Source organism: Embiotoca jacksoni, unplaced genomic scaffold (assembly GCF_022577435.1).
Source record: "Embiotoca jacksoni isolate LCO1_2020_lvr unplaced genomic scaffold, fEmbJac1.0.p SCAF_99, whole genome shotgun sequence".
Taxonomy (NCBI): domain Eukaryota; kingdom Metazoa; phylum Chordata; class Actinopteri; family Embiotocidae; genus Embiotoca; species Embiotoca jacksoni.
Window position 1 is genome coordinate 510,065 of NW_027185457.1, and position 26,132 is coordinate 536,196.

The window sequence follows — 26,132 nt, forward strand, 5'->3', positions numbered from 1 at the left end:
GAGGCAAGTGAAACTGTTTGCCTAGCTTAACAGAAAGAGTGCAAGCAGGGAAACTAATAGTTTAGCAAGACTGGAAGGAGGAGGAAACTTTTAGCATAGCTTAGGACAAAGACTGGAAGCAGGTGAAAATGTTAGCCTAGCATGCATACTGGAAGCAATGGGAAACTGTTAAGAGAGGGACTGGAAATGTGTGTGGGGGGGGCACTTAGCCTAGCGTAGCACAAAGAATGGAAGCAAGAAAACCTATTGCTTAGCATGCTGACTGAAAGCAGCAGTGGGAAACGCTTAGCAGAAAATCTTGAAGGGGGGGGCAGTAAGCCTAGCTTAGCACAAACGCTGGAGGCAGGGTAATCCATTAGCTTAGTTTAGCAAGCACTGGAAGCAATGAGCAACTTTTAGCCTAGCTTAGCACAGACTAAAAGCAAGGGTGAAACGGTTAGCTGAGCTTATCACAAAGACAGCAGGGGAAACTGTTAGCCTAGCTTAGCACAAAGACTGAAAGCAGGGGGAAACTGTTAGCCTAGCTTAGCACAAAGACTGAAAGCAGGGGGAAACTGTTAGCCTAGCTTAGCACAAAGACTGAAAGCAGGGGGAAACTGTTAGCCTAGCTTAGCACGAAGACTCGAGGGAATCTGACCACATTTGCTGAAATGGGATCGTGTTCATCGCGTCCGTGAGAAGAATCTGTGAACGGTTGGAAGTTAAAACTTTGAGTTCACAAGGTGTGTGTGTGTGTGTGTGTGTGTGTGTGTGTGTGTGTTAGCTGGCATTTACAGAAATGGCGGAGGCTTATGGAAGTTAATTTTATTTGTTGGATGTTAAGCTAATATATTGTAATTTCAGTCATCATAGGATGTTCCACTGGCCTCATCTTGTGATGGTTCCTTTGTACTTCCTGCGTTGCGTTACTCGCCTGCTTGTTAGACGCTGTCCATGTTGCCCAGCAACGGCGTTCTCACGACCTAACCGTTTGAACGCCGAGCAAACAGTGGACAGAACTCCCCCGTGTCGTAACCACGAACTCAAAGAGGTCTATTTCGATGTACAACATCTGACTCACCATTTTCCACTTCCTGTTTTCATCGTCATTAATCTCTGATTTTTTTCAGACGAAACCTCCAGAAATCCTCGTAGAAACCAGAAAAACAAGACGGTTCAGAAACTGCTTGAGAATCTGGACGTTCTTCGGTTTAAGTTCGGTGTCGCTGCGGTCCGGCGACCGTTGTCTGTACATCTGTGAGTCGCTGCAAACAGGAGCTGCTGTCGGACGGTTCGACGAAACGGAACCAGATTCGGGCTGAAAACGCGTCTCGGTGTAACTCGCTGACTCCTCGGCGACGGCCATGTTTTCTGTGAAAGTTTTAATTTATTCATGCAAGTTAAAACTTTTAACATTTAAACGTAACGTCGTCTAAAAGACTTCTAACTGATGTCGAAGGTCGTATTCTGATCCGATCGGGACCCCGTTCGGATGTTTGGGGTCAGAAACGTCTGTTTATATGATTCGCGTTGTGTCGTGTTGCAGAAGAAGACGACGAGTTGGTTGTTGTGTTGTTCAGGTGGTTCTGTGGGTGGAGCTCTGGAGCTCAAACAGGAAGTCGGGAGGTTTAAACGAATCTGGCTGGACTTCATCACGATGTTTAAAGGCTCAGTTCACCCAGTCACGCGGCGTCTCCCCGCCTCTTTGTCAGAACTCGCTTGGTCGGGATAGTTTTAGTTTTATCTGTGCGGCGTTGAGCCTACAAACTCGACGACGGATTCATCCTCCAGTTATTTTCTTAAATGATCGATTTCAGTAATAATAAGACCGGAAAACGGTGAAACGGACGTGTTTCCTGTGATGTCAGACCAACAGTAACTTGCACTGGAAGCAAATGATCCGTGACCAGAAAGAGGAGTCGGCAAGAAGCCGAGTGTTTCTTGATCTGCAGGTTGTTTAGTGATGAAAACACCTGATGACTCCATCAGTCAGTGCTCAGACTGAATGAAACCAGTTTGATCATTTTTTTTATTGTGATTAATTCAACCGCAGTTTGTCTGAAAACAGAAAAAAAAAAAGCAAACATGGACCACCCAAACTTTTTTACAAACTTTTACACGAGAAAACAAACAGTAAAAAAAAAAAAAAAAAGTTCCTAGAAATTAAGGAGTAAAAGTACAGAGGAGCAGAAAATACTCGAGTACACGTCGTAGTTGAGTAAATGTATAGTTACTTCGCCTTGTCGCTGTTTTGTCGGGTCCAAATACCACATGCAACCCCCCCCCCCCTCCACCCCCCCACTGATGCAGCTGGAGGGGGCTGATGTCGGGACTCTTGACACGCCCAGTCAGGAAGAGACCCCACGCAAAAACATCTGTTTGGCTGCGGCGTTGTCATGGAGACGCTCTGTGGTTTCATAGAGGGAAAAACCGGAGCAGTAAATCGGTCCGAGCTGCGACCCTTCAGCTCTCATAGTTTTTAATAGACCCACTGTGTGCAGCGGCTGTTGGTTGCAACACATTAGAGCAGAGTGATGACCTTTATTCCAACAATGTTCACTCATGATTTAACCGTCCCGTCTGAATCGGAGCTGTTTATAAAGAACAACAAATAATCCGTGATTCACGCCGTCGGTAGCGGATGGGCGGTGATTGTTCTGTGCTGGTACGAGTGTCCTGGTTTTCCTCACGTGTTTGATGGTTCCCGTCCTGAACCTGGGACTCTGGTCCGGTCCAGACTGGGTCGGTAGCAGCTGCAGGATGTAGTTACAGTGAGGATCCAGCAGATGGAGCCGTTTGGGAAGAGAAAAAAAAAAAAGCAGACGCTCCTTGGCTTCCTCTTCATTCAGTTTAATGAGCTGCAAAAGGGTTCAGAGTTCATTGACACCAGGACGTCTGATGGAAAACAAAAAGTTACAAAAGTTTAGTGTCTGAGCTGTTGTATCGGTCAAAGATCCGTCCATCAGTCAGCTGACTGAAATCTGTGCGCTTTAACAGCAAACGTATTTGACTTTAGGAATGACATAATTTTCTGTTGACTGAAGACAAATCTTCTGCTGCTCCTTTTAAAAAGGATCTTTTCATCAGTGAATCCATACAAATGTTTTCTGTGTTTTATCCTTAAATCAGCTGATCAGGAGATATCGGTCCATCCAGCTGCACATCTGATCACTGCAGCTTCTTCTGTCTGATGGCACCGTTTTTACGTGTACTAGTTACCCTTTTAACATATCATGAATAATGTAACATTTCAGTTATTTAATCAAAGTAATGTAACTTATTGCATTTGATAACTTTCCACACAAATGTTTTAAAACTGGGCAATAAAGCTTCAAAGTCCTTAAAACTCCATTTCAAACCTCAAAACAGAACTCAACACTGGTTACAGTCAATTATTAAAAGTACTTTCATTTAACTTGAATTAAGAAATGTTTTATTTCAAAGCAGAACCACTAAAAACAAATCACAAGTATGAAGATCACAGTTGACTGCAGTGAAGAAGAAAAAAAAAAAAAAAAAAGTTCCCAGAACCTCAAACAAAGTCGACATTCAGTTGGACTCCGTGCTGAGTGACGGGAAAACTGTCAACAAGGCTTTTTTTTTAGTTTTTTTTTTACTCTGGCTCCTGAAAGACACTCTTTAAGTATCTCTTCGTCTTATGGCTGACCGTTGCTCAGAGCAATGCACATTTAATTTGATTGGCAGACGAGAGGCGGCGCAAAATTCAAACAAAAGAACCGATCAGAAACACGGTGGAGCTTCATGTCGGCAGAAGTGATTCCTGCACAGCGAAAATATGCGAACGACAGAAGTGATGCTCTTATTTTACACACAAGCTTTTTTACTGAGAAGAATATATTCAGATTTAACTGCTTTTTAAACGGCAACATTTTGAATATTCGTTGTAATTTAATTATTTATTTTTCTCAGTAACTGATTATAAAATAAATATAACTAATTTAATTACATGCTGCTGGTTTCCATCAGTTGATGGGGAAACTGGTAAATAAATTAGATTTAATGTTGTTTAAAAAGTCAAAAAGACCTGCAGAAACTGGTTGAAACTTTATTGATCTCCAGAGAAAAATCTCGATTGCTGAGAAGAGCCGTAAATCAAAAGTAATTTAAATCAAAAAAGTAAAGAGTGATGAGAAAAACAAACAAAATGTATAAAACTGTCCTGTTCAGACTGAGTTTAACAGGATAACAGAAATAAATGGGAAGTGCGAGTTCACGTTTCTCATTCTTTTACGTCTTATTGTGAAAGTCTCAGTTTAACACGTGCTGTATTAACACTACTTCCTGTCGGCGTTGGTGGACTCCTTCAGCTGAAGGGTTTTTAATCAAACCTTTCTTCTGAGCTGCTGATGATCCTGTGAGACTTAAAACAACATTTTTTTTTTTAAAGGCTTTAGTCCTGCGTCACAGTTAAAGACTCCAACGGGAAAAGGAAGCCGTGGATTGTTTTTATTTAAATCAGTATTTTGCATATTTGTCTTGAAAGCAGCTTCAGTTTTTCCTCAGAACCTCTTGGTTACTGGGTTTCAACTCCCTGCCACGTTGTTCAGCATCTGGGAGAACTTTCAGCCCCCTAATGTGATTCTGACCGACTCCATGGTGCTGAGATCAGGACCAGAACATTAAGACCATCAGGACGCTGGTTTTGGACCGGTTCAGATCACGACTCCTGGTTCTTCTGATTCTTTTGCTGACGTCTGGACAGCCATGGATGGAAACTAAAAACCTTCTCCTTCTTCTTTTTCTCCAGTTTTTCTCCGACAGATAATAAATTCGCCACCTGCTCCGACGACGGCACCGTCCGGATCTGGGACTTCCTGCGCTGCCACGAGGAGAGGATCCTCCGAGGTACGAATGCCCGCCGCTCCTCATCGTTTCACCGAAACGCTGATTCACACGAAAAAAAAACCTGTCGGCTGTTTCAACACTCTGCAGCTCAACAGATCCTTTGAAATCACTTTCTGTTCAATATTGATAAATAACTAAAATAAATACTTTAGCCACATTTCACTGCTAATACTTGTGCTTCATGCGGGACTTTTCCTTGTAATGCAGTATTTTTACTTTCCCTGTATTTGTACTTTTACTTCAGTAATTTAAATACTTCTTCCACCACTGGTTGTTTATGAAATTAAAGAAAAAAAAGTGTCGTTTTCCCGGGTGAACAGCTGAATGATTTACATGTAGTTATTTTCCTGCTATATTCAGTCTGATATTGATGTGTGTGTGTGTGTGTGTCCAGGTCACGGCGCTGATGTGAAGTGTGTCGACTGGCATCCCACCAAAGGCCTGGTGGTGTCCGGCAGCAAAGACAGCCAGCAGCCAATCAAGTTCTGGGACCCGAAGACGGGACAGAGTCTGGCGACACTGTGAGTTCCCTCTCTGTCACAAACTGCATGTTTTTTTTTTTGTTTTTTTTTTAAAGATCCACATCTTTGAGAAGGCTGCAGGTATCGGGACTGAACCGATTGGTCCGGTAGCTCCACCAGGTCACAGGTTGCAACAGTTTGACTCTCCACAAACCTTTTTCATATTGAAAAATGGAAGAAAGCTCCAGAAGATCATCACGAAACAGATGTTTTGTACTGAAAAGATCAACACAGTAATGTTATAGTTTATATTTAGACCAAAGACCGACTATAGAAAGCTCAAAGAAAACAGCGGTCAGTGTGAAGAAGCCCTGACCTTTAACCTGACAGACCAAAATCAGGGCAGAATCCCAGCTGCTCTGGTTCTTCACAGCCACCCGTTCGTCTTAGTGAAAGCGGTGTGGACCCAGTTTCTGCTGACTCATCAGACAGTGAATGTAACCTTTGACCTTTCGGCGACCCGTTCTGCCGTCCCCATTGGCTGAAAACGCGGCTTCCTCGTCTCTCCTCAGTCACGCCCACAAGAACACCGTGATGGAGGTGAAGTGGAACCTGAACGGTAACTGGCTGCTGACGGCGTCGCGCGATCACCTGTGCAAACTGTTCGACATCAGGAACCTGAAGGAGGAGCTGCAGGTGTTCAGGGGGCACAAGAAGGAGGCGACGGGTGAGTCTGGACGACGCAAACAGCGTTCGGCTGAAAACTCGTCTGAAATCCCGACAGAATAAATACCAGGCAGACGTTCCAGATGTGCGGCCCGAGCTGCCGCCGTGTTTCTGACTTGTGTTCTGCTTTATGTCGTCAGCCGTGGCCTGGCATCCCGTCCACGAAGGCCTGTTCGCCAGCGGAGGCTCCGACGGTTCTCTGCTCTTCTGGCACACCGGGTGAGAAAAATGCAGCTGTCGGCATGTTTCACTCCGCAGGCTGCTGTCTTTTTACTGTTTGTTTGGACTTCACTGAAGGTTTTGGGGAATTTTGTGCAGAAAATGTTGATTTTTGCTGCAACTTCTCTCTGAAGTTTGTGATGCAATTTGTGGAGTTTTTAAGGGATTTTCTTTGCAGTAAAATTGCAAGAATTCAAAAATTGCAAATCAAGGAAATATATTGATTTTATTTCTTTTACTTTGTGCTATAATATTCTCAGCAGAGATTATGTTAAGGAACTTTAATGTGAAGAAGTTATAGGGATTTTTGCAAAATTGCAAGCTCCCACAATTATGTGGACATTGGTTGAATTTGTTGTGATATTCTGGTGTGACGGATGAACTGGTTCACGTGTTTACTGTTGTTGTTGTTGTTTGTGTTTGTGTCAGGGTGGAGAAGGAGGTTGGAGGGATGGAGATGGCTCATGAGGGGATGATCTGGAGTCTGGCCTGGCATCCGCTGGGTCACATCCTCTGCTCCGGCTCCAACGACCACACCAGGTACACCCGCAACATGTACACAACACATACAACATGTGAACAGCTCATACGGTATACTGTAAATAAAATGAGTCGGAGTGCTTGAAGCAGCGTGTAACTCTGAACAGTGAGACATCTCGAACGTCCCCCGACCCACTGAAACACTTGAATGAGATGATAAAATGTGTCCGATCAGGTCTTTTTTTTTTGTTCTAACTCTGCATCTGTTTTTTTTTTCTTTTTTTATCCTTCAGTAAATTCTGGACGAGGAATCGGCCGGGCGATAAGATGAGAGACCGTTACAACCTGAACCTGCTGCCGGGGATGTCAGAGGACGGCATGGAGTACGGTAAGCCACGGAGGACAAAAAAAGATACCCAAAAAAAAAAAACTCAGACGTTTGTGACTTTTTTTTATTCACAGCTGATCGCCCTGCGCTCGTTTGTTTCAGATGACATGGAGCCGAACAGCATGGCCGCCATCCCGGGGATGGGCATCCCCGAGCAGCTGAAGGCGGCCATGGAACAGGAGCAGAGCAGTAAGTGTCATCTGGATAAAACCCTGGAAAATCCAACCGGGAACGTCTGCAGGGTTTTTATTGGAATTTTTTATAATTTGCATTATATATCATCATCATCGTTCTAAATAACTTTCTGTAACTCATGGTTACCAAGTCTTCCTGTTAGGAAAAGCGTCCCATATTTTAACAATAACGTGGTAATTTTATGATGATAAAATTTCAAATTCTCATTGGTAATTTTTTGTAATGTTGTAAAAGTCCCTTAAATTTTTCTAAATTAAACCTGCGTCTTAAAAAAAAAAGCATCTTTCTTCATCCAAGTTATATTTAGTCTCAAGAAAAAAAAAATCCCTTAATGCCTTTAAATGGTTCAGATGTAACTTGACACCTTTGTGGTGGTCTATGAATATGTAAACAGTCCCCGCCTCTATCTCCACCCATGCGGAAAGCCCCGCCTCCGACGTGACAGGATTGGTTCGTCATGTTTGTGATGTAGGAAACCCTGTCTGTCTGAATCTGTGTTTTCGAGACTGTCACTGTTTTTACTTGAATCACGAAAGTATTGATTTTTTTCAGAGTTTATTTTTACTTTTGTAAGAATGTGTCTGTTTGTATAGCAGCAAAATGAGAAGTATGAATCGGTGTAAAAAGAAATGTGGCTAAACCTACGGAGAAAGATGTAAAACTGTTGGTAAAGGTATATTTACTCTCCTTTTAAGTGGTAGTTAAGAATGAACGCCGTATTTCAGTGTCTGTTTTTATGCTGATGGCACAATTGCTTCACTATTAACGTCAACTGAAACCTTCCTGCATCGTTTGTTTGATCGTCGCTGTTTTTCAGTTTAACTCATGTGCATCTCTTGTCTCCAGGTAAAGAGGAGGATCCTGAGGTGGAGATGTCCATCCCCGGTCTGGACTGGGGCATGGACGAGGTCATGGGTAAAGACGCCAAGAAGGTCCCTCAGAAGAAAGTACCGTACGCCAAACCGATCCCGGCGCAGTTCCAGCAGGTAAAACGCTCGACAGCTGGCGAGACTTGGATTCTTTCAGTTTTTCCCGTTGCTGAACGTGTGACGAACCGAATGTCTCTGCAGGCCTGGGCGGAGAATAAAGTACCCATGATGCCTCCTTCCGGAGATCTGTCCAAAGACCGAAAAGTGGAGCAGAAGACGGATCTGAAGAAGAAGACCCAGGCGGAGATCGAGCAGGAGATGGCGTCTCTGCAGTACACCAACCCGCTGCTGCTGGAGGTGGGCCGATCGTCCTCCCGCCGCTCGGACACGTCCGAACACAATCACACAATCACGCATCCCAGAGTCAGGGTTTATGAAGGATTTATGTTTTGTTACTCAGAATTCTGGGTTGATTGTCATATTTGACTTTGTTTAGTATTTGAGAAATATTTCTTTCAGTATGAACATTCATAAATATTCAGAACTGCACAATTATCCCATGTTCATTAGGTCATTTTGGAAGTTTTAATTTCAACTTCACAAAACCAGTTAGAACCAGTTAATTCAGTTGGAACTTCCAGTTGGAACTAGTTAAACCAGTTAATTCTATTAGAACTAGTTAGAACTACTTAAACCAGTTAATTCTATTAGAACTAGTTAGAACTATTTAAACCAGTTAGAAACAGTTTAGACCAGTTAGAACTAGTTAAACTTTGATAAAACCATTTAGAACCAGTTAAATTGTGAAACTGGTTTCAGGCCGGCAACTGAACCTTGTTGTGTTTTGTTTCTCGCTGCAGCAGATGAAGATTGACCGGATGAACCAGATGAACACTGACGGGAACATGGGCCCTCCACAGGGACAGGGCTCTATGCCCCCCTTCCCCGGCCCTGGAGGCCCCGGGGGCCCCATGCCTCCTGGCCAGCAGGGCTTTCCTCCAAACATGCCTCCTCAACAGATGTCCAACAACATGGGGCCCCCAATGGGCCCCGGCGGTATGCAGCCTCCTTTCATGCCCCCTGGACAGATGGGGCCACCCTCCGGACCCCAGTCTCACCAGGGGCCCCCGCAGGGCATGATGGGACCGCCAGACATGCAGGGGCCCCAAGGTATGCAGAGACATTCAGGCCCTCCACGAAACATGGGCCCCCAAGGGCCTCACGGTATGGGACCCAGAGGAATGCAGGGGCCCCCTGGTGGGATGATGGGTCCCCCTCCCCGAGGAATGGGTCCAAGGGATCCTCAGGGGCCCCCACCTCAGGGGGGCATGATGCCTCCTCAAGGGAACATGATGGGCCCTCAGGGTCCTATGCAGGGTGGAATGATGGGGCCCCCTCCCAGGACACATGGCAACAACTATGGGATGCAGGGGCCCCCAGGGGGGATGCACGGACCTCCAGGAAATATGCAGGGTCCCCCAGGTAACATGCAAGGACCCCATGGAAACATGCAGGGGCCCCCAGGTAACATGCAAGGACCACACGGGAACATGCAGGGGCCTCCGTACATGCAGCACCAGGTGAGTTCCTGTAAATGTTTGACTGGTCCAGGATCAGGTTCTGCAGTGGACCAATTTAAAGGTTCTGCATGAAGCAGACTAACTGTGACTTTGTCTCTGCAGGGTCAGAACTCGGGGCCCATGATGCACGGGATGGGGCAGCAGGGGCCGAACAGCAAAGGTAACAAATGTATAAACGAGTAGCTGGTTCATGTGAGGGCCCTCAGGGTTCTGTTTCAGACCCGTTTTATTTTCCCAGCATGCGCTTTAACTGGTTTAACGTCCTCTCGTGTCCCTTTCGGGGCCCTGTGAGTCTTTTTAGAAAGTCTTTGATCTCATTGCCAGATCCTCAGGTCGGATTTGTCCGAATAACCACTGTTGGCTCTTCTTGTCAAGCAGACCCTCGGGGGCCACCGCCCAACCACCATATGGGCCCTCCTGACCGACAGGGTCCTGGAGGACCAGACCAGAGCTCAGGGTCTTACTGGGGGGACAACAAGTCGGGTCGGCGAGGACAGCAGGACTTTGATGGAGGCCAGGACTTCCATGGCAGAGAGGAAGGCTGGAGACCAGGACCAGGATACAGAGGGGGAGGGCACCGAGGAGGAGGGGGAGGAGGGGGAGGGAACTGGGGCCCCGAAGAGAGGTTCAGCGGGGGAGACTTCAGAGGACGGAGAGAAGACAGGTGAGACGCTCTGAACCTGAATGTGAAAACTGTTGAAGTAACACGTAGACATCGAAGTCTTCGGAGACGCCACGTTCTGTTCCGCATTCAACACGAGTTGTTCTTTACTGCAGACGAGTCCGAAACTAAAAACTTAAACCGAGCGCGAAACTGAGTCTTAGACTGGACTCCAAACGGAATTTAAAAGGTGAACTGGACTCTGTTTCAGGTTTAGAGGAGGCGGTCCCGGCCGGCCCGGAAGTCGAGGGTACTCCGACGACTACGGCGGCCAGGAGGAGAGCTTCGACGGGTCCGAGGAAATGGGCCGAAGCTGGGAGACGGGAGCCCGAGGGAGGCAGCCCCGAGGAGGAGGTCCACCCAGAGGAGGAGGTGAGCGGTTCCGAGCAAACGTCCTGTGACTCATTTATACAAACCTCAGCAGATAAAATGATCAAGAAATGTGGGAGGAAAAACAAAAACAAAAAAAACCTGAATCAAAGATGTTTCAATGTCAAGATGTCTGATGTGGTTAATTTTTTTCAGACGTCCCTCCTCAGAAAACAGATCCTGGACTCTTCCAGGTTTTCCAGGAACATGAAACAAAACAAAACAAAAACTCTTTGAAATCTGATTCTTCAAAATTGTGACTTCCCGAACCCACAACCAAGACAGCATTTCCCATCAGCCCTTGTTCCTCCTATGCTCTGTGCGGGTGTCCGTTCTTTTACTTCACTCACTGCCTCAGACTCTTATTGTGGCGGTGTCTCTCCTTCTTCCTTGTCCTGCAGGCCACGATGGTTACCGGGACGGGCAGCAGATGCATGACGGGTTGTCCCCGGCCGGTCGGGAGCGTCCCTCGTCCATGCAGGGGATGGACATGGCGTCTCTGCCTCCTCGCAAGCGTCCGTGGCAGGACGGCCCGGGAACAGGAGACCCCCGAGAGCGCGAGTCGCCCGGAGCCGAAGGAGGTGAGAACACACACACCAACAAAAAAATGTCACTTGTGTTTCCTTTCAATTATTTCTTACTTTCATTGATTTTAAAAATTGTTTTTAAATTACTGCTCTAATGTATCTGTGCAGGTCGCCCCCCTCCGGACAGCGGTTACGGTCCATCTGGTCGAGGTGGACGGGGCGGCTGGGGTCCTGGAGGACCTGGGCCAGGACCAGGGCCCAGGAGAGGAGGACCACCACCCAGAGGAGCTCCTAGGGGGGGCGTCCGGGGCCGGTAGTCCAAAAGGACAAAAACAAAACAAAAAAAAACCACCCTCCCATCATGCTCCTCTCCTCTGGTCGTATCCTTGCTGGTTCCTCCACAGACCCGAGACCAGATCCCGAAGAACCTCCATACAGACTTTTTTGCTCATGTGACACGTTCCGGTCTGGGGGTGGTTTGTGATTGGTCGGCAGCGACAGAGCAGCTGTTGATGTAAAATACTGTAGAGACTCATCGTCAACCGTTTGTATCTGCGTCTCTTTTATTCCACTTCGTCTGCAGCTTCTTGCTTTTTTGTCCTTTTTGTAAAAGATTTCTATGTTTTTGTGTTTTCACTGAGGCGGACAATAAAGAATCACTCTTCAAACTGTCGTTACAGCGGCTTCGCGTGTGGGCCGGGACATCATCTGTATCGATGATAACCCTGATACTTTCAAATAGAAACATCAATAGCATGTTTATTCAACGCATACGACAATATTGTAAACATTTCAATGCCAGTATCCACCTTATGGAATGTAGAGATTTGAGTCATAGCCTATTTTATTTGTTTGTTTACCTTTATTAAAATGTTAAATATTTATTTTTACTCAAATTGAAAGTGCACAAAGTAAGATGGTGGTATTTACGGTTCCAATGAGACTCAGAGTCAGTTATAACAATCAACGTGCTTCACAAAGCTGATAAGTTTAAATTAAAACAATCGTGTGATATCGTAAAATAGTCTAGACTCGTCTACATATTAATTCCCTTAAAACGGTCATACCCGATAGCATTATTATTGTTATCATCATGATCGTACTGAATATCAGTATTGCAATTGTAATGAATTGATGTCGCCATGGCGATGACAGTGTCGTAAGCGACAGCCCTGGTTTCAAGTTAAAAGTCGTAAAAGCAAACATTAACTTCATCAATGGTTTTTCATCTCAAAAATGAATATTCACCCATTTGAATGGGTTCTTGTTTTCAAGGAAAAACTGCAAAAAAATCCAAAGTTTAAAAGAAAATACATGAAATCCAAACATCTGCTTAATTTGTCTTTAATTACTGGATTAAACTCCCAAATCACACCCGAACACAACGCTCTCATTCAAACCATCCAACCTCACACAAAACCACCAGTGATTCAGAGCAAACAGTTTTATCAGGTTATAGCGGAAACGGTTTTGTTTTTTTTAAACTATGTTTGATTGTTTGGTCCTCAAGAAGCATCAGCAGTCTTTCTGCCCTGCAGGTCAGCGCTGCAGGTTAAAGTTTAGTGTTTATTTTCATCTCCTTACTACAAACTTGCAGGTCAAAGTTAAAGGTTCTTCACATCTCATGGAAACAGACCAGCAGGTCAGAGTTCAGGGTTTATTATTCCCCTCTCGTGAAAACAGACCTGGAGGTCAAAGTTCAGGTTTTAGTTTCATCTAGCAAGCAAACATTTGCAGTTAAATATCAGAAGTTATCAACATGAGCTGATTGATCTCCAGTCATCATCATTTGTCGTAGAACCTCTACGAGCCAGCCTGCAGACAAATGCACAGGTCATCCTTTCTGACCTGGGACCCCTGGGAGATTTCAGCGGCCCCTGGAAGACCCCGGGTCCTTGTTTGGGACCCGCCGCAGGTCTGTGAGATCTGCCTGGTCTCTGCCACTCGTTCCCGGTCAGATCGGCATGGTTTTCCCCGTGACGGTCCTTTTGATGGCGGACGCCGCCATGCCCCCCATGAACCGGATCCCGGCGCTGCCCCCGGGCAGAAGAGACACCACGTAGCCGACGATGACAGCGACCTGCAGGGCGGCACCCAGCGCGGTTAGCACGGTGCTGTGGAGGCTCAGCGCCGCGTACAGAGTCCCGCCGAGGGCGCACAGGTACACCGCGGCTCCGGGGGAGGTGGGCAGCCCGGCAGCCAGCCTGCTGGGGCCCCGCAGAACCGCGGCAGCCGCGATGGCGAACAGCGAACCGAGCGACCAGAGCAGCGCGAACTTGCGCGCGTAGAGCAGCAGCAGCGGCGCGTAGAGCGCCGACAGTCCGAAACAAAGCGCGGAGAACGACACGCACACTCCGAAGGCCACCAGCCGCTGCCGGCGGCTCATGCCCGGCAGGCAGGGGTCCGGCTCCGCCGACCACGGCCAAGAAAAGCTGCTGTTTCCGCTGGAGCTCTGGCCGGACGAACCCCCGGACCGCGGACTGGACCAGCGGCCGAACCAGCTCCCGGGTACCGGGTCGGGGTCGTCCAGGTCCACCGTGGTGCTGGAGCTGGACTGGGAGATGGTCTTGGCGCCACCGCCTTTGGACTGGGCCAAATACTCCTGGAGCTGTCGGTTCAGTTCCGCCATGACGAAGGAAGCTAACTGGCTAATTGTTAGCAGGACTTCTTCTTCACTTCCTCTCATAAACTTCCGGCGGCGTGGCGCGTGGCTGCCCTCCGCAGGACAAAAGTAAAATTACATGTACTGTCAAACCCTAGAAGACATTTCTGAAAAGAAGAAAAAACGAGATTTCTATTTAGTTTAACATAAAAATAAATAAATAATGAAACAGTTTAAACAAGGTTTATACAGCCTATACATTCTTATTTAATTTTATTTATTTATTTATGGGGGGAGGAGGGTCACATTTTCTCCTGTCGTTTAAAATCAAATGTCACTTAATGGAAATAATAACGAACTTGACTCTGAGTCACGTGACTCTGGGACCAGTTTTCAGCTGTTGGACTAAAATTAACCCTTCAGGTGATTGGATGGAAGACTTACACACACACAACCATCTATGGTACTGTGTGTGTGTGCTTCAGCAGCTCAGAGCAACCAGCACCACCAGCACCACCAGGCAGCAGGTAACAGACATATTTTGGGCAAGAACATAAATATTAACGTGTTTAGTCAGGTGATCTGCGATGACTTCATTCACAGTCCGTTCACGTCAAACTTCATGAGTCACATTTTGAGATTCGGTCAGTCTTTTGTGCTAAGCTAGGCTAATTGTTTTCCCCATGCTGTCATTCTTTGTGCTAAGCTAAGCTACCAGTTTCTCACTGTTTTTAATATTTGAGCTAAGCTAGGCTAGCCGTTTCCGTCGCTTTCAGTGTTTGTGCTAAGCTAAGCTATCAGTTTCCCGCTGTTTCTAGTGTTTGTGCTAAGCTAGGCTAACCGTTTCCCTCCACTTCCGGTATTTGTGCTAAGCTAAGCTATCAGTTTCCCGCTGTTTCTAGTTTTGTGCTAAGCTAGGCTAACAGTTTCCCCTCTTCTTCTAGTATTTGTGCTAAGCTAGGCTAACCGTTTCCCTCCGCTTCCGGTATTTGTGCTAAGCTAAGCTATCAGTTTCCCGCTGTTTCTAGTTTTGTGCTAAGCTAGGCTATCAGTTTCCCTCCATTTCCGGTATTTGTGCTAAGCTAGGCTAACCGTTTCCCTCCACTTCCAGTATTTGTGCTAAGCTAGGCTATCAGTTTCCCTCCACTTCCAGTATTTGTGCTAAGCTAGGCTAACAGTGTCCCCATGCTGCCGGTCTGTCTTTTTAAAAGTAATGAACCGCTGTCTGCTGATGTCCTCGGCCGATCTACAGGAGCACCTCCCCGTGTCTCCAGCAGATGTCGCTCTCTCAGATCACCCCCACCCTGTTCCTCAGCGGGGCCGACGCCCCCCTCAACGCAGCGCTGGTGTCCCAGAAAGGCATCACCCTGATCGTCAACGCCACGCTGAACCACGTCTGCCCCGCTTACCCGGGGGTGGAGTGCGTGCGGGTCCCCGTCGCCGACCTGCCCGGCGCCCGCCTCGGGGACCACTTCGACCGGGTGGCCGAGCGTATCCACGGCAACCGCCCGGGAGGCACGCTGGTGCACTGCGCCGCCGGGATGAGCCGCTCCCCGGCGCTGGTGATGGCGTACCTGATGCGCTACCGGGGGGTGACGCTGTGTGAGGCGCACCGCTGGGTGCGGGACAGCCGGCCCTCCGTCAGGCTGAACGCCGGCTTCTGGCAGCAGCTGCTGCAGTACGAGCGGCGGCTGTACGGGAGGAACACCGTCAGAGTGGCCGAGGAGCCGCCGGCGCTGCCGTTGCTGACGCCGAGGACGCCGCGGCCGACCGGGGCGCCGCCGCCGCCGCCGCCGCCTCGGCAGCAGAGCAGGAGGTTCGCGGTGGTGCCTGGGTCGCCTCTGACATCACGGTCGTCTCTGACGTCACGGTCGCCTGTGATGTCACGGTCGCCTATGACGTCATGGTCCCCTCTGATGTCACGGTCGCCTGTGATGTCACCGGCAAACCAAAGAAGAAGAGGAGCCAAAGCCAGCGGCATCAGACACTTCTGAGTCGCTCACTTGTGTCCTGCCGCCTGATAAACCCGGGTTCCTCCAAGAGAGCCGCGGAACAACGCAGCGGGTCTAACTCCGTGTTTTCAGGGTTACGGAGACGGTCCGGTTCTTACCCGGGTACATCGTCATGGTAACGTCCCGGGGACTCGATCAGTTCCCCTGAGTTCAGCGCGCGTGTTCGTGACCTCTGGTGACGTAAACGTTTGCGATTTCAACATCGACCTGAAACTCGAGCGGAGGAGCGTCGGACTGGTTCTGGTTTCTGAGCGGCTCCGTTTGGATTTAAAACCGTTCCGACACGCTTTTTATTTTTAATTTGTGACACTTCACTTCTTTATGGGTCCACAGTTTCTTAATTGTTTGCTGACAGATTGTTGTTGCTCAGGATATTGAAGATTTTGGGACCCTGTTTGTACAGAACTACGATAATAATAATAACTATAATATAGTTTCTCATTGGAACAAGAAAGTTTCTCGATGTCATCGTGATTGATTTATAAATTTTGGCTTGTTTTGTCATTATGGTGAGATACCAGTTTAACCCTAATTGCAGGAGGAGAGGAGCCCAGTGCATCATGGGAGATTCACCTGAACCTTCATATCTACAGAGAGGGCGGGTCCTCTTCCACCGAGCGGCCATGTTGCTACAGAAGCTGCAAAGAGACAAACCGAACTCTGTAGGGGGGACTTTGACATTTTTTGATGCATCCTACAGGCCACCGTAGATTCACTTATGCGTTTGCAAGCAATCGTACGCTTTGCTGCTTTACATTTTGTGTATTTTTTTTTTTTTTTTTCACCAGGGATCAATAAATTCTTATCTTCAGCTGAAACAACATATTAATTTATTTGTTGATCGATGCAATCGATTTTTATTTACAAGGTAAAAAGATGAGGTTAGTCATGATTTTTATTCATCTGAATCAGAAAAGTACAAACTAACTTTAAGTTTTTACAACATGTGTCCGCAGTAGAAAGTTTGAAAGACAGACATTCTGTAACATTATTGATTTGGAGCTGATGTGTTTTATAAGTTGTTTAGTTTTTCAAATTAAAAGACAAAAGAAGAACTTCCGGCCATAAATTAAACCTGTCTGGATTATCAGAAAACTGCTGCCTCTGTCCTCTTCTCGTACTGGCCAGATCTTTGGACAGGATGAGGTTCGGGTCCAGAATCAGAGGAGAGGTGTTTGGCCTGGTCGCTTGGAGCTCCTGAAGGCAGCTGAGGATCCACCAGCAGGGGGCAGCACTGGATTTTCTTCCACTGCACCCCTGTGGTTGTTCAGGGTTGAGATGTCTTCAGCTCACAGCTCCTCCTGTGGCTCTGACTGTGTCCTGGCTTCCTCTTCTTCTTCTAGAAACTGGTGAATGTTCTTAAACTGCTCCTTAATCTGCCTCTCTGTGTGTCAGTCCTGGACCTGAGTGTGTTTTGCTTCTCTTAAACTTGCTCAGAAACCTTTAACTTCTTCTTTAAAGGGCTCCTAATTATTTTTTTTTAAATCGTTTGTCTTATACATATACATCTCGTCTTGACGCCTTTTGTATTTTATTTAAAACACTTTGAATTAACTTCTGGTTAAAATGTGATGTATAAATGACCCTATTAGCTTTTATTGTGAAAACCCCATCACAGGAAGTCACCGTCTTTTGTCCAGCACCGTGACCTCGGAGCTGCTCGGAAGTGCTCGGCTCGGCTCGGGTTTATTTTCACCCCGCCCTCCCACCTGAGCGGAGCGAGATGAAAACCGGATCCCGCGACGTTTGGGAGCTTCGGCGTCGGACAGGCTGGACCGAGCGGACCGGGAGGCAGAACGGACCCGGAGGCAGAACTGACCCGGATATCGTCGCGGTTGTGCAGAGGTTTCAGAGCTGAGAGGCTCCGCAGAGACACCGAGCGGTTCGTTGCAGCGAAGCCGGGTTGGGGTGGACTGTTGGCGGCTGGAGCTCCAGCTGCGTCCCGCTGAGCGGTGGAGGACGGATCTGCCTGACAGACATGTACCAGGTCCAGGTGAGTTCTTACCTGAGTTCATACTCACATCGTCCAACACAGCACACAACTTTCACTGAGCTGACTGACAGGAACAGGAAACAACGAATTATTGATCTGTCCTAAGGAGATATATATATATATATATATATATATATATATATATTATTTTTTATTTTTTTTTACTGTCTCCTTCATCTTTTTTTTTTTTTTCAGTTTATTTGTCTGTTTTAAATTATTACTAAATTATGAGAACATCAGCAGATTCCGTAAAAAAATATTTTAGATTCAAAGAAATTGAAAAAAAAGCTAAAAAAAAAATTGAGGTTGTTATTAATCACTTTTTGGATTTTATTCTGTTTTAAATGCACAAATGACATAAAAAAAAAAAATAACACCAAAAACATCTCTAATATGTTGTCAGTGATGTTGCAGCTAAAAATATGAAAACAATCAGTCCCCTGATCGATGTCTTGTTTTCTTCCACCAACAGTCTGAAACCCTAAAATATCCTGTTTAGAGTAAAACATCAAACCGTCACACCTGAGAGCGCTAATATATGCTAATATTTACCACTTTTATTGATTATTTGATTCCTCTCATTGTTGCAGCTTATTTATGACTGAATCGATTAATTGTTGCCGCTCTGATTGATCTGAGATGGTGCTGCCAATTTTCTGTCAGTGAGCTTCTTCATTGATCAACTCTTTAACTGTTTCGTCAGAGAGTTTACACGACTCAGTTTATTTTTTTATTTTTTTTGGATCAATGGGATGTTTTGCTCAAAAATATTTCTGTATCGACTGCTTTGAAACTCCTCTGTGATGTCCCCTTAAAACTCCCGTGGTGTTCCTCTGTCGTGATTAGTCACCTTCAGGGTTAAATGAACTGCAGCTCGGTGCTGTTCGAGGCTCATGAAACGGCAGCGCCGGGGCAGATTTACAGTTTCATTATCCAGCTGAGCTGCAGCTGCTGCCAGAGAGTCCACCTCCAGTCTTCCATCATTTTCCAAACGGCTTCGTGCTCTTCGTTCGAGTCTTTTCACTCGTCCCTGAGCTTCCACTCGTTTCTGTCCGGTTAAACTTGGTCTTCAGAGACTTATGGAGTGCAGCAGTCGCAGACTCCGGCAGTTAGACCGATCCCTTAGTGATCAGCAGGGAAACGGGATTCGCTCTGAAGATTCGCAGGAAAAATTTTCATCATCTGAGTTTTAATAAATCTGATCATTTTCTGTCCCGTATAATTTGAAAACTGAGCTCCTCACAGCTTTCAAATGAACAGTTCGTGTTCTCGGTCTGATGCACTTTAATCACACATTACAGTAATGCAGTTTTTAAAACCTTTTAAAGACAACAGTTACGCCAAATCACGACATTACGATATAAAAAAATCAAAGTCTCGTAACACGATATGATAAAAAATATATGTATCTCAGTCTCTAGTAGCTGATTCACTCAAAATGACGGCTGGTGTTGCTGTGATTGTGTGGTAACTGGTCTGCAGTTATAGTTTGAAGTTACATAGTGCTGTTAAACTTTAGCAGGCTACAAAACGTCGTACAATTTTTGTCTTCCGTTTACGCTCTGGTTTACAGTTTTGATCAGGTGGAATTAAAACTGCTGAAGTGTTTCAGATCTCTCGGACCGGCCGACGTTTTATTTTGAGAGTCTCTCTGGTCCAAAGAGTCGGAGGTTTACCTGTTTGTCCCGTGGATCGTATATAAAAGTGGATGAAGCTTCCGGGTCTGAAAAATGAGGCCAGTGCGGAAGTTTCTTTAAACTGCAGTACCACCTAGGGCCACTAGGAGTTGCCTCCAAAAAAGCTCCAAACCCATAGACTCCCATTCAACTTCTCTCATTAAATACAAAGTCAATACAGTTTTTATGCTGTCATTCGCTAAAGTCGCTCATTCTCATTAATTTTGTCAAACTGTTGGACAAAACAAGACGACGATGAGCATCAAAGAACGAAGTTTTCCCGCTCAGTCGGATCAAAGAATCCTTCTGAACGGTTAACGTTCACGACTTTGATAAAATCGTCCAGAAGCAGAAAGTAAACGCGAGCGTTGAGTTCAGGGGGCATGGGAAAGTGCAGCGCTCTGAGAAGAACCACCAAACATGAGTGACAGATGATGAAAAGCAGCTCAGGTGATCTGGTTCTGTGAAATCCAGCTGGACGGACGTCAAAGGAGAAATGAGAGCGACAAGTCGACGGAGCTGCGACTTTGATCTACCGCAGATAAAACGGAAAGAAAACAAGAGTCTGCCTCTCACAGTTTGTGTCATCTGTATTTTTAAGAAACTAAACCTCTAAACTCTGTTTAATCCGCTGTTTTTTCTTTTTGAATCTGTTCATGTATGAGAATTAAAAATAAGTCAGAATATCTCAGCTCTTCCTCAAACGGACCAGAAGTCAATATAAGTCTTGACTTTTCATTTAAACCAGTTACAGGACCAAATCTTTTTCACTTATTGTTGACCTTTGTCCTCCGGATTTAAAGAAAATTGATGCTTTTAATTTTTTATCATTTGAGACAGTTATATTTTGAAAGACGCCAGGATCCGTCAGTGAAGCGCTGACTCATGGTTCTGTCGGCCGGATGGACGATAAGTCAGAAAGCCACCCCTGGGCTCCTCCGCGGGTTTATTTCCCGCCTTGCTGCTGCAGAACAGCTGAGTCAGCATTCAGCTGAACTATCTGCTGAATGGTAGAAAGTGAACTCGCGTGAAGAATACGGACATGATTAAGTTATCTCTCTCCTGATTGGTTGGGATCAATCGTGTCGGTTGAAAAGAAAAGAAAATCAATCAAATAATACAGAAAGTGTTTACATGATACTCTGAACGTAAACGATGCTTTCTTGTCTTGTTCGTCTGACTTTTAGTTTAGACGTCTCTTTCAGGACAATATTAGACCGGCAACTATTTTCATCTTTAGATTATTTTCTCGATTAATCAATCTGCCGGTTGTTCTTTTAAAATGTCCGAAAATAGTGACAAATTTCGAGAAACGTTACCCAAAGCATTCGATATTCGCATTTAAAAAGTCCAAAAAAAAAATCTGAATTTGAACAGTGTCTCTCACTCATTTCGGTCACTAAATTATGAAAACGTGTCGGAGGAAGACTCCCGTGGATAAGATGAAGACGTTAATCCCACCTCTGAGGGGCGGCGTTCGTCTTCCTCTCGACCTTCGACTCGAGGCGCAGCGTATCTCTTCAGCGTGTCACTTCCTCTCATTAAACACCGTGAATGAGAGCGCCCCTCCTCCCTCCCTCCCCCGCCGCTCGACGGGGGGAGGTGGGGGGGAGGGCACGTCTGACCTTGGCGACGGTACGAAAGCGAAGGACGACAGGATCAAACGGCTTCCGTGAAGAGGCTGGAAACATCAGCGGCTCTAATTACCCTCTGAAGAGCCGGCTGGAGCGCCGAGGTGGAGCTCAAGGAAGAGTCGGCGGGTCAGAGCTCCTCGTCGGGACTCTCTGTCCCGTCTCATCTTTGAGGAACCCGAATCTGCGGCTAGAAACATAAACGGTGTTTCCACGGTAACTTTCTGCAGGTCGGCCGTGTGTTTGCGCGATCGTCTCCGTCGGACGTAACCCCGCGGCAGCTCGGGCTGCAGCGGATGCACTTCACGCTCTCAGTTACATAACAAACCGGTTTAAAGTTTGATGAGGACTTCAGGCCCGCAGCATTTGATAAAACGGCTCCGAGCGGCCGAAGGAGACGTTTCATAACGGAACTAGTTTCCCCTTCTGGAGGTGAATAAAGTCAAGAGTTTCATCAGTGGTTCAATATTTAATCTACGGCAGCGTCAGATGTTCAAGATCAGATTTGTTTTCTCCTCATTTCATGTTTCATTTCATTGTCAGGTGACATGAATGCAGAACAACTTCAGAGCTTTATTATTTCTCAGCTGATTTATCTAAAACTCATAACGAAGCAATATGCTGTTTTTTGTTTGTTTTCACAGCCGTTAAACAAATCAATGAGAGCGCTCTGGAGACATTTGTCATTTTAATGGGTGCAGATCTACACGGCTGTCGAGCACAAACAGATTGAAAAAAAGCTTTTTTTTCCCCTGTTAGTCTGAATCCGTCGACGTCGTTGAGGTGCAGTTTTTGCACGAGGTTCGTTTCTACGAGGGTCGACCGACACGTTCGGAGACGGTTCCCGTTACATGCGAACGGAGCGCAGCGCAGCGATGCACACGGAGCGGGAGGAAGCTACGACCTTCACGAGGAATTGTTCCGAGTTGCGTCTCTTGATCGACATCAGCACCTGAGTTACACACGTTGTTTGTGACCGCCGGTACGTGAACATTTGTGATTTCAACCGTGGACCTGAAACTCGAGCAGAGAAACATCCGATTTTGGTGGTTGAAATGCACTTATTGTAAGTCGCTTTGGATAAAAGCGTCAGCTAAATGAAATGTAATGTAATTTTGCATCAAACTCTGGAAAGTCATCAACGGACAGCCTTGAAATGCTTCAGAAAGTCCACGGCAATAAATCAGGGAGCCGGGCGAGGTTTGGGTTTATTAGAGGTGCAGAACGTCCGGGCAGGAGACACCGGGGACATTTACAGGGTTGTGCACCAAAGAATTCGTCCCCCAGGGTCAGACTGTCAACACATAGTTCCGCTGTGACGTCTGAGGGGAAAAACATTCGCTGAGAACAACCTGAACTGTGGGCACGACGGCACTTTGGTCGGTAATTCGACGATCTGTTTAATTGGACACCCGCCCGGAGGGACTCGGTGTGAAGTACGCAAGCGTTACCGCGGTAACGTGGAGCTCCACGGAAGGAACCAGGAGTCGTTGAGCTCGGTGTCGCTTTCAGAAACGTTGAGTTGGTTCTTGTCAGTTCTGGTTCCTCTGGAGCCGATGAAACAAAAGACTTCCTGTTGGCTGTGTGTGTGTGTGTGTGTGTGTGTGTGTGTGTGTGTGTGTGTGTGTGTGAGTCTAGGGGGAACACTGAGAAAGAGGAGAGTAATTTGTCTTCTGGGATTGATCCCAGTTCACCCAGTCAGACCTCGCGTACGCACACGCACACTGAGCCCCCCTGTGGTTTTCAGTCCATTAAGCCGAGCAGCAGTTGTTGTTGTTGTTGTTGCGGGAGCTGAGGCCAATTTCACCGTCACAAGGTCACGTCTCGTGTTTTCATAAATCCACTGAAACGACTTCACGTTCACGCTGCGAGCGGAGCGGTGTCGCGTGTCCGAGGTGGATCGGAGGAGCTCTAGAAGAGCGAACAGCCGAGTTTAAATGCAACCGAGATGCAAAAAGATTAATACAAAAAAACAAAACAACAAAAAAAAAAACAGCCTTCAAAGCCATATTTACAGTAAAATGAGGCCACTGATGCTTCGACGTGAACTCAGTTACTTCAGAGGAACAGCTATGATTCCAGCGGCTTTACAGGATGGTTCTGGCAGATTGTTCCTTCTCTGAATTATTAACGCACACGGACTTGAGCAACATGGAGTATAGTCATGCGTCCGGGTCCCTTCGGGGATGTACCGCCGGAACACGCGGTTCCTGGGTCGTCATTACGAACCAGTCGGTCCCTGTGGAACTGGAAATGGAGCCGAGTGTGCGTTCCTGGATTTCAAACACATTTCCTGGAGGGTGTTGACCTCCGATAAGATTGTTAGCCTTCTCAAAAGTCCTGTTGGTGATTTTTCTGGACGGGACCTTCAGGTGTATCCGAGAGGAGAAGGTGAAGTTTTGGGGATCTCAGAATTTCATCTCTGCTATTCGCAGGCGATGTGGTTCTGTTTCCTTCGTCAGACTGTGACCTGTGATAAAATCAGGGATGCAAACAGCTGAAATAAGTTACTTCTTCACTTTGGCCGGGCTCAGCCTTAAAGATACGAGAAGGAGGTCCGGTTTGGATATATTTTTTTTCATATTATTCATCATTGTACTTTGATTGAACCAGCGAAGCTCAGCCGTCTATTTGTGTTCTATTAGTTTAGTTATTTCGTGCGTCTGCATCTCGGAGACTCTTCCCTTCCTGGACAGGATGTAGCGCGGATGTTTGCCCAAAGGGCATCAAGTCCTGGAAATAATTAATCACATTAGAAAAAATTGTCTGTATTTTGCGTATTAGTCTCTTTTTAAAGGGATAACCAGAATCCTTCAGAAACCAGCTCACAACTAATCCTTTAATGAACCCCCTCGACGCGTCCTGAACCAGACGGCCGTTCACCGTTTGTCCTCTGCAGGCTCCCGTAGCTGTCCTGTACTGTAGTTACAGTCTGGGTGACTGAATCACCACGAGCCACTGGGAGGGGAAAACGCTCTCATACAAGATTAATTAGCAGTCGAGACTGCCGGATCATTGGTGGATATAAATATCTAAACCCTCCGGGGACTCAGATATTCCTCCATCAGTCGCCTCCCTCAGCTGCTGCCGTCCTTGGCACAGTTTCACCACCATACCTTTTTTTTAATTTCTGTTTTCATTTAACTGACCGTGAGCTCGTCGTTAAGGGAAACCGAAGGCGTCGGTACGTCCCTGCCCCCCCCCCCCAACACCTGTGTGAACATCGCATGAAGCTACTACCTTAATTAAAACGACGATCTCATTCTCCCGCTGGCCTGACCCTCAGTGGGACTCTTCGTTTTACCAGATTCCACTTTGAAAGCAGAAATAAGTTGTTTTCACCTTGAATTCAGACTGAAAAAAAAGAAAACTAGCAGATTTTGTTCTAATGACATAAGAATCCTCCGAGTCTCCCCTGCCTGTCCTGAAGTGGAGACTCTGAACACTCGCGTGTCACAGTGTCAGCGGTGCAGTTGGTTCTGGAGCAGAACTGATGGATGAAGGTGGTCAGGAGTCCCGGCGAGCCCTTGCCAGCCTGACTCATTAAAAACAAGAGAAAAGAGCAACAAATGCACACAATAGCTTTTTATCCACACTATTGATCTTAAATCCTTTTTGTTTGACTGAAGCTTTGTTCAGACGTTATCTTTTTAAATCCTCAAAGGCAGGAAAAGGACTGTTTTCCTGCTGTTGTTTAGATAAACTAGGGACGTAGTTGTTGTCAGTATAGTGGACCTAATTTGCACAGGCAATGTTAAAAGGAATATACACTAACAACAAGACAACAGATTGATGTGCAGGAGAACTGGGCTCATTGATTACCTCTAATTGAATTACACTGTTAAAAATCGAATTATCAAACCAAATTTAGTTTTAAATACAAAACGCTGTAATCCGATGAACATCAGAAGTTATTTAGGTAATTAACTTTATTTAGTCACAAAGTGCTTCACACAAATTAAAATGTAACCGAAAATTAAAATCTATGTTAAGAGTCAAAAATAGGTCAGTTTGAATTCATGAACCTTCAGGTGAAACTTTGAAAACATCAACGGATTTAGTTTGCAGACTGATGTGTAGTACAAGTAGTAGTATTACTGTTGTAGTACTGTAGTAGTAGAAGTACTAACTGAGGTGTAGTACTTTAGTAGTAATAATGTAGTAGTACTGCATTAGCACTAGTTGTACTGTAGTGGTAGTAGTACTGACTGAGGTGGAGGATGTGCTGCAGTCGTAGTAGTAATACTGTAGTAGTACTGTAGTAGTAGTAGTAGTAGTACTGACTGAGGTGTAGTAGTACTGTAGTAATACTGTAGTGGTAGTAGTACTGTAGTAGTAGTAGTAGTGACTGAGGTGTAGTACTTTAGTAGTAGTACTGCAGTGGTATTACTGCAGTAGTAGTACTGTAGCAGTACTGCAGTAGTAGTACTGTAGCAGTAGTTGTAGTACTGACTGAGGTGGAGGATGTGCTGCAGTAGTAGTACTTCAGTAGTACTAGTACTGCAGTAGTAGTAGTAGTAGTAATAGTACTGACTGAGGTGGAGGATGTGCTGCAGCAGCACTGAGCTCAGCTCTGCTGGGACGCTGCTGATGGAGGACTGTTTGCTCAGCACAACAGAAGGTTATTTTTAGTCCAACAGTATCGCCACCGACAACACACACACACACACACACACACACACACACACACACACACACACACACACACACACACACTTCACATCCGGACGACCGACACTCTGAGGAAACGGAGCGCAAGAGAAAACGCTAAATAGAGAAAAAAAGGCAGCAGACAGAAGTTCCTTCTGATCGCTGGTCTTCAGCTCCTCTGATGAGATCTGGCTGCTCAGTTCAGTAACAGTAGAAGTTACAGTAGAAGTAACCACACTGGTCATATG

At 46.2% G+C, this 26,132-nt stretch overlaps 4 protein-coding genes across 9 annotated transcripts in view; 3 read left to right on the forward strand and 1 right to left on the reverse strand.

Moving 5' to 3' along the window:
- The window catches only part of wdr33 (WD repeat domain 33), a 21,302-nt gene extending 9,581 nt beyond the window's left edge, over window positions 1-11,721 (forward strand). For 2 of the 3 annotated variants that reach the window (XM_069142271.1, XM_069142272.1), the window contains exons 7-21: window positions 4,748-4,845; window positions 5,240-5,366; window positions 5,879-6,033; window positions 6,173-6,251; window positions 6,681-6,791; window positions 7,025-7,119; window positions 7,222-7,308; window positions 8,161-8,300; window positions 8,385-8,540; window positions 9,044-9,763; window positions 9,866-9,923; window positions 10,139-10,427; window positions 10,636-10,796; window positions 11,195-11,374; window positions 11,489-11,721. In XM_069142271.1, the coding sequence (XP_068998372.1) occupies window positions 4,748-4,845; window positions 5,240-5,366; window positions 5,879-6,033; window positions 6,173-6,251; window positions 6,681-6,791; window positions 7,025-7,119; window positions 7,222-7,308; window positions 8,161-8,300; window positions 8,385-8,540; window positions 9,044-9,763; window positions 9,866-9,923; window positions 10,139-10,427; window positions 10,636-10,796; window positions 11,195-11,374; window positions 11,489-11,637 (2,605 nt within the window). In that variant the 3' untranslated portion in view covers window positions 11,638-11,721. The remainder of the gene's footprint in view (window positions 1-4,747; window positions 4,846-5,239; window positions 5,367-5,878; window positions 6,034-6,172; window positions 6,252-6,680; window positions 6,792-7,024; window positions 7,120-7,221; window positions 7,309-8,160; window positions 8,301-8,384; window positions 8,541-9,043; window positions 9,764-9,865; window positions 9,924-10,138; window positions 10,428-10,635; window positions 10,797-11,194; window positions 11,375-11,488) is intronic. The other variant, XM_069142273.1, reaches the window with a different exon arrangement.
- A 57-nt stretch (window positions 11,722-11,778) lies between these two features.
- sft2d3 (SFT2 domain containing 3) lies at window positions 11,779-14,004 on the reverse strand. The gene has a single exon (XM_069142307.1). It carries the CDS (start codon window positions 13,947-13,949, stop codon window positions 13,275-13,277), a length of 675 nt encoding a protein of 224 aa, XP_068998408.1. The 5' UTR covers window positions 13,950-14,004; the 3' UTR covers window positions 11,779-13,274.
- Window positions 14,005-14,239: 235 nt separating this feature from the next.
- On the forward strand, window positions 14,240-15,934 carry LOC138193966 (dual specificity protein phosphatase 18). Of its 2 annotated transcripts, none has more exons than XM_069142302.1 (2): window positions 14,240-14,449; window positions 15,175-15,934. In XM_069142302.1, exon 2 carries the CDS (start codon window positions 15,200-15,202, stop codon window positions 15,914-15,916), a length of 717 nt encoding a protein of 238 aa, XP_068998403.1. In that variant the 5' UTR covers window positions 14,240-14,449; window positions 15,175-15,199; the 3' UTR covers window positions 15,917-15,934. The 2 variants fall into 2 exon arrangements, with proteins under 2 accessions (XP_068998403.1, XP_068998402.1); XM_069142301.1 differs by having other exon boundaries at window positions 15,197-15,934.
- Window positions 15,935-17,840: 1,906 nt separating this feature from the next.
- Window positions 17,841-26,132, forward strand: part of pex5lb (peroxisomal biogenesis factor 5-like b) — a 34,560-nt gene continuing 26,268 nt past the window's right edge. For 2 of the 3 annotated variants that reach the window (XM_069142284.1, XM_069142285.1), the window contains exon 1: window positions 17,844-17,927. In XM_069142284.1, coding sequence (XP_068998385.1) covers window positions 17,913-17,927 — 15 coding nt within the window. In that variant the 5' untranslated portion in view covers window positions 17,844-17,912. Of the gene's footprint in view, window positions 17,928-26,132 lie in introns of all 3 variants that reach the window. The other variant, XM_069142286.1, reaches the window with a different exon arrangement.